Source organism: Mustela lutreola, chromosome 7, assembly GCF_030435805.1.
Source record: "Mustela lutreola isolate mMusLut2 chromosome 7, mMusLut2.pri, whole genome shotgun sequence".
Lineage (NCBI taxonomy): Eukaryota > Metazoa > Chordata > Mammalia > Carnivora > Mustelidae > Mustela > Mustela lutreola.
The window spans coordinates 88,417,249-88,434,245 of record NC_081296.1 but is presented as its reverse complement, the minus strand read 5'-3'; the positions used below and the strand labels follow the sequence as shown (position 1 = coordinate 88,434,245).

General features: G+C 32.0%; 1 protein-coding gene across 4 annotated transcripts in view; it reads right to left on the bottom strand.

The window, feature by feature from the left end:
- Positions 1-3,309: 3,309 nt before the first annotated feature.
- Positions 3,310-16,997, bottom strand: part of ARHGAP5 (Rho GTPase activating protein 5) — a 71,274-nt gene continuing 57,586 nt past the window's right edge. For 2 of the 4 annotated variants that reach the window (XM_059181868.1, XM_059181871.1), the window contains exons 4-7: positions 13,399-13,476; positions 10,713-10,844; positions 9,908-10,013; positions 3,310-6,899 (exon numbers count right to left, since the gene is read on the bottom strand). In XM_059181868.1, coding sequence (XP_059037851.1) covers positions 6,572-6,899; positions 9,908-10,013; positions 10,713-10,844; positions 13,399-13,476 — 644 coding nt within the window. In that variant the 3' untranslated portion in view covers positions 3,310-6,571. The remainder of the gene's footprint in view (positions 6,900-9,907; positions 10,014-10,712; positions 10,845-13,398; positions 13,477-16,997) is intronic. The other 2 variants (XM_059181869.1, XM_059181870.1) reach the window with 2 other exon arrangements.

Sequence of the window (16,997 nt, the reverse complement as noted above, 5' to 3'; positions counted from 1 at the left end):
AGCGAAAAGATTCAGAAGCAGAAACTTACATTTTGAAGAGATCATCCATTAAATAGTGGTCACATACTTCCAGATCCATTATGGACACGATTTTGGCATTTTGGGCTAGTTGTTTAAAAATATTAACTCTTTCAGTAACATCACAATCTACTGAAGTATTTAATGTATGCTCATGAAGTATTTAGTGTGTAGAGATGCAATTACCACCACTAAAAATACTACTGTAAGGAGCACCTGGGTGGGTCAGGTGGTCAGGCATCTAGCTCTTGATTTCAGCTCAGGTCATGATCTCAGGATTGAGCCCTGTGGTTCTGTGCTCAGTGGGGAGTCTGGTTGAGATTCTCTTCTCCCTCTGCCACTTTCCCTTTTCAAGCTAAAAATAAGTAAATCTTAAAAAAAAATGTTACTTCATCTTTAAGAAGGCGGGGCATGCCTGGGTTGCTTAAGCGTCCAACTCTTGGTTTCGGTTCATAATTTGAGTCATGGGACTGAGTCTTGCATTGGGCCTTGCTCCGGGCATGGAACCTGCTTGGAATTCTCTCCCTCTGTCCCTCCCCTGCTCACAGCCTCAATTTAAAAAAGAAAGGAAGGAAGGAAGGAAGAATGGAAGGATGGAAAGAAAGGAAGGAAGGAAGGAAGAAAAGAAAAGAAAAAAGAAAGAAAACTGTGGAAGTAACTTAATTCTGATAATATACAATTATATCACCAATCTTAAAACACTGGATTTAACACTTCAATAACTTACTATGATTTTTTAAAGAACTATTCCACATAGCTCATTTACTTTATTACAACTAAAAAAGATAATTCCCTTTAGGAATAAAGGGTGCTAAAATAGAGGACAATTATCACCACCCTCTGTAAAATATTACTTCAGCCTATATTATTTGGAGTTAATCTATCATAAATTACTACATATAACTGGAAACTTGGAAGATTGGATTTTACTAACAATCTATGCCAGGGATCATCTGGTCTATGGGGCAATTTCAGTCAGTCTGCTCCATATTTTCTGTAGACACAGTTTTACCAGAACATAGTCATGTTCCTTTATTTTTCTGTATTGTTTATGGCTCTTTTAGCACTACAACAATAGAACTGAGATCATATGGCCTGCTAAGAATGAAATACCTACCATCTGGCTCTTCGACAGAAAGTTTGCTCACCTTGATCTACACCATGAAAATTACTATTATAAATGGATTTTTAAGTAACTTACAACTTCCATTAAAAAAAAATTTATTAAGTAATTTCTACACCCAATGTGGGGCTTGAACTCACAACCCTAAAATCAAGAGTCACATGCTTCACTGACTGAGCCAGACTGGTGCCCCATAACCATCATTTTGTAACTAAAGAATTTAATAGAGCATTTTAGTTTGTATTTGAAAAAGACATCCCTGATAATGGTTTCTCTCTATAAACCAAAAGCATTTAGCAATTATACCTCTGAGCACCACCAAAGATGAAAAACCTGAAAATGAATTTCCAAGAAGTAAATTTGAGAGGGTATCTAAAGGTTATGTTCTTTCAGACAGCTTGGGTTTTGTTATTTTTTAAATCTTTTCACCTACACTCTTAAAATAACCTAAGTCCTATACAAATAACAGCAAGGATAGTATAGATGGCTTCTGATCTTACTTATTTTAGGTTATTAAATATAAGGTGGCTTTAATGAACTAAAAAGACATTTAATTGAATAAAATGAAATACCAAAAATCTAGAGAAGAGAAAGAAAACAGAGCTCCAAATTTAAAATGGTTAAGATCTTTTAAAAATTGGCAAGCACTTAAAACACATTAAATGATTAGGACAAAACCTTCAGTTCAAGGCCACAAGAAAATGATCTTGTGAGTACAATACCTAATTACAAGTAACTTGGATGGTTTAGTGAAGCAATGAATAAACAGGTCAATTGTTAAGCCTCTATCACCTGTACTGAAGTAAGATTTAATACAGAATAGAAATAAATCTGAAAAAATAGGTCACAACACTAATAGAATCTTAACTAAAAATAACGTAAACTTTCAGGAGAAGTATTATTGAATTGTTCATAATTTTTACCACGTGAGGCAAATAAAATTGAACAGAAAATCTATATTGAGGGAATATACAAACGTGATTTCCACAAATTCCATGACAATTACTCAGTGTGTATATAATGCAAGTCTTAGACTTTCAGTAAAATGACTAAACCTGAACTGCTAGCACTGTATTAATTTTAAGACTTATAATTTTATATATTAACTTAGCAATCAAAATCTTAACTTTGACTACACTGATTAGCTTTTCAATATCGTTCCTATTGCCTGAAAGATTTCTGTAAGACTAGTATTAAATATGTTAAGATTTAAATGATATGAGAACTATGGATTCCCCCCACCTAGACCCACCTAGCCACAAAGAAATAAAACTAGTATGAGGTGGGGGGGTAAATGGAATCAGGGTCAAAGGATCCTAAGATTCAACTTTAACATTGAATGTTTTGTCCAAAGTTCAACAATTAGATTTTAACTACTTTAAGATGATCATGGTACTTGCATATCTAATAGCTAGATGCTGGGTATGAGATATTAATGCCTGTAACAGTCTGTTCAACTACACACAGACGTTACCATGAGAAATCAGTTTAAAAGAGTAATTCTTTCCCCTATTAAATCTTAGAAAATTTTATTTCCAGATATTTGATAAATTGGAAAGGCTGCTTAGAATTCCAAGAGTTCAAATACAATAAAAAATTAAGCAAGACCTATAAAGCACTGACCCAGATGAGAAAGTGTTCAGCCTAAAAATTGAAGTAATTAATTAAAATGACTGAATTCAAGACAAACACAAAGACTAAAGCCAAAAAAACTTTACCAGATCCATAGAATCTGAGAGCATACATCCACAATACTGGGCTAATACTCACAATCCATGAAGAGAAAACAAAAGTATATTCTTCAGTGTTAGCAGCTCTGCTAATAAACTAGAATGGGCTTCAAAAAAGATTTCCAGTGGCTTAAAAGAATGTCTAGCTGTAACATATAACAGCTGTAACATGTAACAGCTGTAACATGTAACAGCTGAGTGAGAAATCTGAGCAATCCATCTTTTCCTGAACATTTTTAAAAAGTGAATCTCCATCAGTATGTATATATCCAAAACGAACTTTGGATCTCCACTCACGGTACAGTAAAAACTCAGTAATATACCTCCCTAATAAAACTCTCATCATATTGACAAATTTATTTTTATTTTCCTATTTTACGCACCCCCCCAAAAAAAACTTTTTACCAATGAAATGGTAAAATTAGAGGCAACTATAACTTAAAATTACACAGCTTCTTAATGTTTTATTCATAGCATTCTTTACACAGAAGAAGCTTCACTGATATTTAATTTACTGCAGCATCCTGTGGGTGAAGCACAAAATTACATTAATTATAAACAAAGAAACAAAGCACTTCTGACTTTTTAAAATTATATATATATATATATTTATATTCAGTTGACAAATAGCATCACATTACTGTATAAAAAACTAAAAATCACCATGGACGCTAAGGCCTAAATTCGTATTCCAATTGTTCCCTTTGTTTTTATCTAAGAGATATTAGAAATTAAATTCCAGTATCACCAAAAGAAAAAAAAAAAGGTCTACATATTTACACACAGTATGGAAAATAAAAGCTGCTTTTTGGCTAAGTTAGATTGCTGTTACCTATAGTATATATATAGTAAATTTTAGGGGGAAAAAAGCACTACTAAACAAATACTATTTCAAATGGAAATGTATTATGCCTAGAACTTTGTTCTAAAATCAATTGTATATCCTAGTGTCTGTTGAATAGAATTTGTCTCCCAATATATCTACAAAAAATTTGAAAGGAAGTACCACTATGCTTCTTTATTTTGCTAATCTAGACACTGTTAAGTATAATACTGTAATAACTATAAGCACTAAAGCTTAAATGAAACAATGGCAACATGTGTGTAGATGGAATTTTATTTAAAATTGTAAAATATAATGCCTTAATATTTACCCATAATTATGAGACTACCTAATATTCATCCTTTAAGTCTCATATACATTATGTTCCTAAACAGTGAAACCTTCCAGTAACTTACCAGAAAAAAAGTTTAATTATATTATTCTGTTCTTAGAATTATTTTTCTAATATTTAAAAACATCTAAGCCCTTGGCAAAAACAAACGCAATCAATTCAGTGTAACAGACTGAGCTTTAAACTGTACTTTAATTTTCAATTAACTGTAACCTACAGGTTAACTGAACCAAATGCAGAATTTTAAATTACCCCTACCGAAGGTTTTCAAATCAATTATAGAACGCATAGAAAAGCAGAGATAAGTTTTGGGGAAGGTGTAAGGTAGTTAATGTGGAATATGGTAAATGCTAGTTTTAATAACAAAAATGGTACTAAATGTACATGAAAGTTAAATTAACACAGTATAAAAGAGAATAGCTTAAATAAACCGGGATTCACATATTACAATAGCAAAGTTGTGACCGAATGAACTGAAGACAAGAACAGTTCTGAAAATTCTTTTTTCAGCCTACTTCTAAAAGAAATAGTCAGGCTTTTTTTCCTGTACATAGTTTTGAGCTTTGTCTATACCATATATAGTAGAAAAATAAATTCTTTAGCAACCTAGAAACAGTTTATAAAACTCTTAAAGTTTAATTTTCTTTGCCAGACATGCCAATGTTAAACTGACAGCTATAAATTAAAGCTATATAGACAATAGGTTATTAAGTAATATAGAACAAGTTAAGAATACTACATTTACCGGATTTTTCTTTTTAAAAATTACTGTACTTTCTTAATTCCTGTGTGCTTTGCAATAGGAATAATAGGGAATTTGTTTTCTTAGAAAAGATAATAACACATAAGAGTATAACACAAATAAGATAATTTATAATATACATGTACTTCAACAGCAGCCTGGTTCAGGTTGACATCTTGATTCTGAAGTTGAAATTAGAAGTACAATACCTAGGACATAACAGTTGGGAAAGACAGTATTTATTTTAGGGAAAAATGAGCAAATCAAACTCTTAGGAGGCTTGAATCTCAAAAATCATCTATTTACTATAATACACATAAGACAACCTTAAAATTGCAGTATGAATGAGGTTTACAATATGGACCAAAGAATTTCCTCTTCCTACAGAAAAATGTAATTGAACAATGAAAAACACACCATTTTTTTTCCTTTCCAGAAAAAAAATGGAACGTCTGATAATAAATGAATTCGGAATAAAGTCTAAAAATATTTACCTATGCCACCTATTCTGAAATTTTTATCCATAATTTAGTGTTCTGGTTTTTTCTTTGCTAACAAAATGTTTAACCCCCAAAGCAGCAGTAATTTACAGCAAATCTGGTACCAACGTCAAAAGAAAAAACTGTTTTAAAAAATGGTGCAAAAGCATTTTGATTTTAGTACAACATATCACAGAAAAGAATAAGAATACAAGTTTGTAATTTTATATATACACACTTCAAAGAGGTTGTCAGTACCCAAAGTATTTTTATTGCTATATTAGCAATGGATTTTTGGATATGTTTTTAAGGGCCACATAAAAATAGATTCAAGGAACAGATTAAATTGAAGTCCTAGATTAAAATGTTTGGTTTAAAGAATTTTCTACAACAAATTTCATGTTTATGTACGAAAAGTTATATAACCCTTATATGAAAATGTCATGAAGTATTTTCTACACTATACTAAACGTATTTCCCAAGAGGGAAAAAATTAAAATATCTAAAATATATTAGATTAAGATTATAAGACCATCATAGATCTTTTGAACATGCATCTGTTTACAGAATTAACAGTATACAAGATGTTTATGTCATTATGGACCATAAAGAAATGAGTTGGTGACAACTATCCTTTGCACAACATTATCAACCCACTTTAGCCACAAGTATGTCCTTGGTATGTGTGTACAAGAAGTATCTTTGTTTACCCCTCATCAAATTATCCACAGGTTTACTTAGAAGATGAAGGAGCAGAAATGTTAAGTGTATTTTTCTTTCTTTCAAACAACATCCCAAGCATGGCATAAGTAGCCTGAAATTATAAAATACTTAACTGGGCTTTTAGTTATCTACACAGATTGCTAAAATGTAAATTCAGCTGCCCAAATTAAAACATCAAATAACAAAATCAGCCATAAAGCAGGCTGAAAAGCATTAAGTGTTTCATATATGTGAGTTTTTAAATCATTTAATTTCTATAGAAAAATTTATTCACAATATAATGTGACAGAAAATGCCACAGGAATGATATACTGATTGCAATAAGGTTGCATGCAACAGCAGCTTTGTATTTTATAGCTATTTTTGTTTATAAAAATTAAACCTCTCCAGTCATGCTTATCCATGGTCTTAGATTTGTAATGTAAGTGAATAAGGAATACCATACAGTTCAAAGAGAAAATGTTTCATCATTTTGAATGTGAATTACCTGTAAGAAAAATCAAGTATACTACTGAACCCTGAAACATGCATGCTTAGTTTTGCTTTTTGTCAATTTCAGGCTGTCTGCAATCAATACCTACTTATATAATACCAAGAGGATCTGTCTGTAACTGTGGTTGAATCAGCTGAGGTTGCAAGGGTGGTGGCAACTGAAGCGGTACCATTGGTTCCACCAACTGTCCTGGGTTTGAAGGTGGTGGAGGAGCCACAGTGTTCACAGTTTCTACAATTTCTCCATTATAAAAGAAAAACTGACACTGCTGAATGAATGTTTCAACAACAGATTGATGGATCTTAGTGGTAGACAGAAACTCTCGATTTTCAAAATCAGGTCTCATCAATGTTGGCCAAAAACAGATGGATAAGTTGTCTGCCGTCATTAGGTTGATTTTATTTTGCTGACTAACCCTGAAATTATGACAGGAAAAAACAGTTAGAAACCAATAAAAATTCATGACAACTTAAGTATTGTAGATCTCAGATGATATAGTTTTAAAATCTTTTATCCTAACTTCAAATTTAAACCATTTTTCTTCTTGTATATTCTAAGATGTTAAACTAAATTCCAGAATCAGGAGACAGCAATAAAATTGATTCCTTATGAAAACCAAAGATAGTCTTTATAAAAAGGTTGTACATAGGGGTTTTAGACTTATAGAAGCCTCCTTAATTTGTGTGGGGGGAAAAAACCCAACCTTTTTCTCATAGTAAAAGAAAACGTGATAATTTTAATGAGTTTCTGGCAACAGAAAATTCTAATTGTATATACAAATTCCTTGACTATTATGAGAGATGAAGAGACAAAGTATGGTATGCCATCCCTTTGAACCTTGGAAAAACCAAACTCTAGAAAAATGACTCTATTATAATGCTCCAAGAGGCTTTTTAACTTAAAAACAAAATTAGTTTCCAGTATTGCAAAAAAGAATTTTTCCAATCATTAAATATTTTACCTTGCTACAAATTTAATTTGGAAGACAATAGTTCACAGAAATACATTCCACCTTAAAATTCTTAGGATTTAATAATAATTTACAAATGATCATACATTATTAAAATTTACATCTAGTTCTTTAAATATGTGAGCAAGCACTTCTACCATTATCTGTAATAAACAAACTTAAGAGGCAAATCTTGAATTTTTAACTCAAAATTATTAAATTGGGAAAGAATCTTAGTATTTTTATCTGACCTTCTTATTCCACACATAAAGACACAGCCCACTATGCAAGGTAGTGAAAAAAAAATCTCGTAATTAAATTTGCACATCAAAACTTTTAAAATATAAACCAAAGAATCCCCTCTCCCCAACCAAAGAATTGCTCATCTGAGGTAAAATATGTGTCTTAAAAATGTGTTCTATGGTAAAAATTATTACTATTTGTTAAGAGACAAAGTTAGAATATTTAGAATAAAATTAACTTCTTATTAAAATATAGTGGGCCCAGTCAGGTGTTTCTGTGCAGCAGTCAAGTATAGATTCTGAAAAAAAGAAAAAACCTTAAAGTTGAGAGAAATTAGAGTACGGACATCAGGTCTAACCGCAGGGTCAAAAATTATAAAAGAAAGGTACCAAATAAGAGATGAGGGTGGCCAGGGAAGGCTTCTTTGAAGAGATAATGTTTGATGTGTGAGTTAAGAGTGAAGGGCAACTGGTAAAATGGTAGAAGGAAAGGGAATTCCGTCAAAACAGTGGTTCTCAACTTAAGTGTGTATCAGAACCTCCTGGAAGGCTTGTTAAAACACAGACTGATAATTATGTCTGAGGGGAGACCTAATAATTTGCATTCCTAACAAGTTCTGAGGTGATGCTGCTGCTGCTGGTTTGAGGACCAAGGCAGTGACATTAAGATGTAATGACAGACAGGTGTAAACTGATACTTTTGATTAAGCGCTATTAGCTTAGTACAGTTACCTGATGTGTGCATGGGGGAAATTTATGGAAAGAAGGTGTAACTGAAGAGGTAGAACCAGACCACTTAGAGAGTTTTTTCTTTAGGATATAGGATGTTATTCAATGGGAAGAGATATTTATAGAAAGATCATTCTGATGAAATCAAAGGAAGAGTCCAATTCTTACTTCAGCATTCTAATCTGGCCAGACAATAATATCTTCACAAATCATCCTTACACTCCATATCGGGTAAGGTCTCTGACAGTACCATGTATACATGTTATTATATCAAGAACCACTTGTATGGTAATTTTCAAAAGATGATATTCCACTAATTACATGTTAATACTAGTATGCTGGTATTTTCTCAAGGAGAGAGACTTCAGAGAACAATTACCAGGAATGTTAGTATAATTTTATACTACATTGACTGCAACAATAAAACCTTAAACATTGGTTAATATTCTAAGACGTAGAAACTGATATGTACTTGGGTTTTATTTAACACTGATGTTATTAAAAACAAATAGCATTGATGTTTATTAAGAACAAACAAACAAAAAAACCCAAACACCCAAACTTCAGTTCACTGAAGTGTCAACAGAAAATATTATGAAGAATGGACTTTCGAAAAAATTAGCATGAATACTATTAATTCTATGTAGTCCCAAGGACAACTTTGTGAGGTGTTATTTTTCTCATTTTTATGGTTAAGAAAATGAAGACTTACACAAGGTAAGTAATCTGCCTAAGGTCAAAGAACCAGGCCTGTTTGACTCAACAGTTGGAGCTTTAAGCTATTATTCAATATTGTCTTTCACTTAAGAAATGGCATTGTAAGTAGTATCATTTTAGAAAAAAGAATAAACTTGAAGCTTAACATACTTAAGGTTTTTAATACAGGATTAGTATCCTGCACTTCAGGTTAACAGGGTAGATTATAATATGAATTTAAATGTCTCATGAAATACCACCTTGTGGGCTATATCCAAACAAAACAGGCAAAATATTCAAAAGCAACACAGTGTGATACAAAAAGCAAATGAAATGTCTTAATAAGACTTAGATTCTACTTATAAGATGTGTCACTTACTATGTGACACTGAGCATACAATTTCCCTCTGAGCATGTAATTTTCCCTCAGAAAGTAAGTTAGTTTTAGAAGAAAGAAATTTCCGTTACATCTCACTAGAAACCTCAATTCTTCCAACTTCAAATGAGGCTGATATGGTTAAGAGTCCTTTCATACCTATAATTCCAAGAATCTACAGAAGAGAAGTGTTAAAAAAATAACTAATAAAAAAACAGGAAGATGTACCTATTATACTATTCATAATCATTAAATGTACTAAAAAAGTCATATGCCTTTCTTTAATAAAGTTGGTGAAAATTCTGTTTTAAAAATCCAGAAAAAATAGAAACAAAACTGAACTGTATGTTTAGTTTGCCTTTTCTCTTATATTTATAAAGTTTAAAGTTTGAAATTTATAGTGTATTTGCAAAAACAAAAAATAGAAAATACCTGTTTAGATGTGTTATTACATATCTAAATACATCATAGTTTACAGGATGAAATTTCTTAACAATTTCTTTCAATGCATGAAGACGTTCTGTTTTATCTGGGATTTCTGTAAAATTAAAGTAGAGAGAAATCTGTTGAAACTTACACATTTAAAATATTTGATAAAGCTTTCTGCTTTGCTTATTGTAAAAGACAATGAACAATCTTTCTGAAGCACATTAGGATAGGTAAACAAAACCAAAATATTCTAAAGAACCTGCTAAATACTTCATCATTTACTACAACAGCCTTTCTCCAAATAAAGCTAGTCAGAGAGGGTCTAAGAGAACAGACAGTAAGTACCTATCTTCCTATCTTTTTCAAAAAATGAAGACAAGAGGCCAAAGTTAATTTGACTTTAAAAAATTTAAATACACACATGTACACACCATACATATGTTAAAATTTTACTGAAATACATTATAGATACATTCATTTGAAAAGTTCATTTAATTCTTACAAAGCCTCTTAGTTTGCAAAAACGCAAATCTCAAATTTCTAATAAAATGATCTTCAAACTTCTAGAAGCACTGAGTCACTTGAGAGACCAGCTAAAATTAAATATTCCTGGGGAACACCCCCTACACCCCCCACAGGTTGATTTTGTTTACTTGGAGGAAAATAAATTTTAAAAGAGTCTTGTAAGTTAACATTTTATTAGCTACACATTCTAGTGCATAACTGATTTTATCACATAGCAATCAATATAGAATATATAACACCCGCCATCATCATCCTTCTCCAAAAAAGGAGGCTTATGACTTACTTGCTGCTTCCAGTAACTCTGGATGAAGAGAATATGGAATTAAAGGGTCTGGCAGATCTGCAAAGAAAGCTTTAAGAGCTCCAGCTACAGCATTTACTGTTACTTCCATTGATACTAGATTGATATTATGATCTACAAGACAAAAATTTAAATTTATAAAATAAATTCTTTTTTATAAAATAAATTTTTAATATATTATAAGAGAAGTAAGCTAAACAGGTATTTGTAGATCCAGAGATTTTAGAATCTTCTCATCAGCCATGTTTCTTTACAGGCTGATTCATCCCTCCTCCCCCACTCTTCTAGTAAGTTTGCCTGACATAAGGGAAGAGAGAACCAAGCAAGAAGCATCTTCTATTACAACAAAAAATGCTGTTAGGCTTGTAAGTATGTTGAAAACATTAGCTTTCACTAATATCTATCTTTTAAAATTTTTGTTTACATAAGCTATTTAAAAAGGTAATAAGAAAACTGAAAGACAAAAGATAGGAATTAAGCACATAAATCTGAGTTTATACCTTCTGGCTTATGTTAATTTTTTAAATGAAATATTTAAATTTCAACACTTATCAGTGAAATTCTGACTTAAAAGACAAGAATGGAACATACTAAAGGTGTATCATAAGGTTAATTTGCTGTTAAAAGAATCAATATTTCCCTTTTATAAGTACAATGGATACTTATGATGGAAAATGTATAAACACAGACTAACAAGAGAAAAAATTACCACATCACCTAGAGATAATCACTGTTTATAATTTATTTTAGCATATTTCCTTTCAGCCCTTTTCTACTCATTAAAAAAATAAAACAATCAGAAAAATCATAAATACATTTTATACTGGATTTCATTTTTAAGGCATTACCTAAGATTATTAAAATTTTACAGGCAACTTTTAAAAACTTTTTTGTGTATGCTAGGTAACATTTAATTGTAATATAACTGAAAAGTGAAAAAACAGTACCAAGAACCTATATATAATCCTTAACCCATTACTGGCCTTTTGCCCTAGTTTTAATGACCCCCAAATATTCTCCCAGATCTAACAATTTATATAATATTTTATTACTGAACATCTGGATTTTATTTAAAAGCATTACAGATACTATGATAAATACTTTTATATAATAAATCTTATTTTCTTAGTCTACATTCTCTGTAACAACAGCTACCTGAAGAGTATTTAATATGGTTGTATAGAAAACTCTTCATTATCTCATTATTCATCATAGTTCCTCTAAATCACTCCCATTCTAAATATGATAAAGTTAGGATTTAGAAAAATTAACTTTCCTATGGCCCAAAGACAGTGAGTGGCAGAACTAGAAAACAAAACAGGAAATCTAATTCAAGAGGCCCTAGTATTGACCACTACCTGCTCCTTCATTATTGTTAAGTGAAAATGCACAAATTTGATATTATAAAGTCCAGTTTATCCAACAAAATATTTTTTTAAAATTACGTACTATATATACAATATACTTTTAAAGTAATGAAAACACATACTAATCTACATTTTACATGGGTATCTAATATTCTACTCATAAGCCCAGTGGACAGGGCCCCTCCTCCTTTTAAAAAAATTTCAGGCAATGCTGCAATAAATGACCTTTCAAGTATATCTTGGTAAGCTTAAACTAAGACTTTGGTAACATAAATATTTTAAGTGCAATTTTTCTAACAAAGATAATATGAATTTTAATAGATATACATGAACTGCTTCTCAAAAGTCAACATACCTGCTTGTCTACACTCTTTCAACAATCTTTTTCAGAAATAATAAATCAAAACCAAATCTTTTTGTTTTAATTTTGTATCTATAAATCAGAGACAAAGCATATTTTCATACACTTGGCTGGTCAATTTCTTCTGATGTGAACTGTTTAATCTAGCCTAGGTAATATTCTATACCTTCTTCAAGTTTATAGTTTGTCTCCTGATTTTATGTTTTATCCATCATCTCACATAGAATCCTTACATTTTTAGGTAGTCCAACTTATTATCTTGTCTATGCTTTCTGGGCTTCATATCAAATTTAGGCCTTTCCCTACTCTACGATTATAAAAATATCCACTCCTTTTTCTCCATAATGCTGTTTTCATTTTTCCTATTTAAAACTTTGATTTCTTAAAGAATTTGCTTTGAGTAGAGAATTGTTTTGCTTTTATTCCTAATGGCTAACGCCCTATAGCATGAAAAAAAATGTCAACTACATCTTTAAGTAAGTACTGTCTCTGATATACAAAGATGCTGGTATCTCATAAGTATAATTTACTGCTTTTCTAATTCTGGTAATGGATCTTTATAGTTCTTCTATTCCTGACTATGGTATTTATTCTATCACATACTTCTTACCCTTTTTTTTTTTTTTTAAAGATTTTATTTATTTATTTGATAGAGAGACACACAGTGAGAGAGGGAACACAAGCAGGGGGAGTGAGAGAGGCAGAAACAGGCTTCCACTACCAGGGAGCCTGATGGGCTCGATCTCAGGACTCTGGGATCATGACCTGAGCCGAAGGCAGACACTTAACCACTGATCCACCCAGGTGCCCCACATACTTCTAATCCTGTTTTAAAATCCTTACTCCTCAAAATCCCATAACCTTAGAAAATCAATCTTCCCACCATGAAATTTCAATAAGGAAAATAATTTTAAAAATGATTTTATTTTATATACTATACCTTGATCAAACTGCTTTTGAATATTGTCTTGATCAGTTTTGTTCCCACTAACACGGTAGAGTCCTTCAGTACATAATCCTAAAAGAAGAAAGAAATACACAAGCTTTTACACATACATACTTATCTACAACAAAGAATATACTTAAGCTTATGTACATCTTAGTGACTTACAAAAACATGGTGGTAAACTACTGTTAAGAATTAAATTTTTTTAAAGCATCTCTTTTTAAATTCTCAATGGACTATTTTTTCTGTTTAATAATTTAAGACACCCAGGTTCCATGCAAAATGAGAAACAGAGTTTCTCCTTATTTCTTCCACCAAATACAGCTAAAATTCCTGAGCACAATGAACAGAAAGTCAAAAGACTGGTAGAGAGAAGGTGACCTAACTAATGACTCTGGAACTTGAAGAACAATAGGACAAGGAGTTCTCCGAGTTTTCTTTTTGCCTTATACTGGACTGGGCAACAGAAGCCTGCAACCCAGAACTACCACTAAGCACAGGCAAAAAAAGAAAAAAAAGAAAGTGACAGAAAAGCAACCACAACAAGAAAAACCTGCTTTCTCTAGTGAAAAGTGTAGACTTAGCAAAACAAAACAAACAAAAAGAAAGTAAAACAAAACTTTTTTTTTTTTTCTAATTGTTAACTGCCCTTCTCTAGCCAAAGACATCAGTTGTGACCAAGCAGCGAGATTAGAATTCCACTTCTGCCCAGCAGCAAGAAAGGGACCCCTCGCCTTCCCCTTTCTGGAATGTCAAATAAGGGTGAATGGAGACTAAACCCTTAGGTAAGAGGGAAATTACCCTCCCCACCACGGCAGTGTCAGTAGAGCCCCATGGAGACCAAGTAGGGCATCTGGACTTCCAACCCTAACTTGAAGTAATGAAGCAGCTCTCCTTCCCTGCTGGCGCAGAAGAGGCCTGCTAAAACAGAAGATCCAAAATCTCGTAGCAAATCTCCAAAATGTCTGGGAAAAAACAATAAAGCTAACAATAAAGCTAACTTCATTCATCATACCACAAACAAAATTTCAACATGAATAAGGAAAGACAATTTAACAGACACCAGTTCAGTTATGGAATGAACTCACAAGAATTTTAAAGTAGCTATCATTAAATATTTCAATAAGCAATCATAAACACACTAGAAATAAAAAAATAAGTTTTAGCAAAAAAAAAAAAAAAAAAAAAAAAAAAAAAAAAAACCAAAAAACCCAGAAATAACGTAAGAACTGGAAATTTTTAAACTAAGAAATAATAGAACCAGAATGGAGATGAGAGAGTAATGAATGAATGACCTTGAAAAATCAACTGAAATTACAGAATCTAAACAGTTGAAGAAATTATACTGAAGAAGGGGGGAGGAAGAAAGAAGGAAAAAAGAAAAGCCTCAGGGACTTGTAGAAAGTTAACAAAGATCTAACATTTATATGTCACTGGTCAAAAGTCTATAGCTATTTTCTACGTTTCATCAAGTTCCTCAAAGCACTTCTAAAAGAAACTCAATTTGATAAGGCACTGTACTCTTATGATCACAGGAGTAACAAAAAACAAGAAACAAACAGGAAAAAAAAAAAAGAATGAAAAAGTAGATTATTTGAAATATTCCTTGACCAATGTCACAGCTTTTGCATGGGATAATGTATTATTAATTCCTTCTACTTTTCCACCTAGTTATTAGAATTACCTTAGTGTTTACAAAGAAAACACAACAGGAAAGAACAAAGTATATTTCATGCTGGAGGAAAAAAGGTAATATTCAGAAATCCATGAATGTAAAAGGGAGCAAAAATCCAATGACAAAAGTTTCATGGGCTAAAGTTGTATTTTTTAAATGTTACAAAATTTTACTGACATAATCAACATGAATTATTCTGTAATGAATGAAAGAAACCACACACAAAGGAATTTATTTTGTATGATTCCATTTATATCAAGTTCTAAAACAGGTAATACTTACCTAGAAGTGGGGGACAGGGGAATCAGAAGGTTATTGTGGGTAGTTGGAAAACTAATTGGAAGAGACATAAAGGACAAAGAAAATGTTGTCTCTTGACAGGTATGTATAGATCAAACAGGGGTATGCATTTGTCTCAACTCAATCTAAGTGTACCCTTAAGTTTGGTGCACTTCACTCTATGTAACTGGACCTTAAAAAATTAAAACTGCGAGCACTTATGGAACTCTGCTTAGTAGGTTTTGTTTTGTTTTTTTAAAGATTTTTATTTATTTATTTGACAGACAGAGATCACAAGTAGGCAGAGAGGCAGACAGAGAGAGAGGAAGAAGCAGGCTCCCTGCTGAGCAGAGAGCCTGATGTGGGGCTTGATCCCAGGACCCTGAGATCATGACCTGAGCCAAAGGCAGAGGCTTTAACCCACTGCACCACCCAGGCGCCCCTGCTCAGCAGGTTTTAAATCTAGAGTGTAATGTATACTTTTTGCACATTCCAGACTTCAGCAAATGAATAAATATGTGGAGAACAAAAGGAGCAAGGATTCTCATTGTTGGAGAAGGAAATTAAAAATTAGGGTTTTTAACACACTGCTACAGAAATAAGTACAGATACATACACAAGTGTATTTCTAAGCTTTCCTAGCTTTTTTGCTAAAATGGTCCATAAGCAGCCCTAATAGTGGTTTCTAAATACCATTCTCCACCAAAACAAATCTGAGCAATCTGAAACAAAGGCTAATTCCAAAGCTGAATCAGGAAAAGCACAAGCCAATCCTGGCTGGTTACATCCTGTGCCAGAAAACGGAAAACTACTTAATGAATTATGGGGACATATCTTCAAAGGACACAGAAGCCATGAAGGAGAGAGACTAAGCTGCAATGATCTGAATTATCAAAATACATAAAAACATTAATGGATTACAGCTCAATTGAGTATAGTAAAGAATGAATAAATCTGTATCAATAAAAAACAAAAAATTTAAAAAGTTTTAACTTCAGTGATGAAGTCTGGTAGATACAGCACCAAATAATCAAAATCAGTATCACCTATATTGGGACACACTGACATTCTGTCTCAACAGATGATGTACTTAAAAAGACATATCATCCTGGTGGTATTTCTAACAAAAAAGCATAATTCAAATCTAGTAACTAGGAAATACCACACCAACTCAAATTGAAGAGAAAAAAGAGTTCATCTGTATGGTGAAATGCCAACCATTAACACAGGAGAAATAATAGAGATTTTAAAAATCAATGAAGACTAAAACTAGTGGCTAGAAGTCTGATGATAATTTCATAAATTCTTTTGAATTAAAGGGGTTTAAAAAGACATGAACATTAAATGCAATGCACCTAAATTAAATTATATCCTAGACTGTCCCTCTCATAAAGAATTAAATGGCCTAAAATGCCAATAATGCTGAGGTTGACAACCACTAACATAGTGATGAGCATTTATTATTTCTTGCTAAGTGAAAATTTTAAGGTACTTAATCATATGTACTAAAAATCTTGCCTTCCCATTCACTAATAATTAAAGGATGTAAAATAAATAAAACAAATAAAAAACATCCCCAACTCACTTACCTAGATGTGAACTATCAAAGTTTCACCAGGACTTAAATCACCCAAGGAAT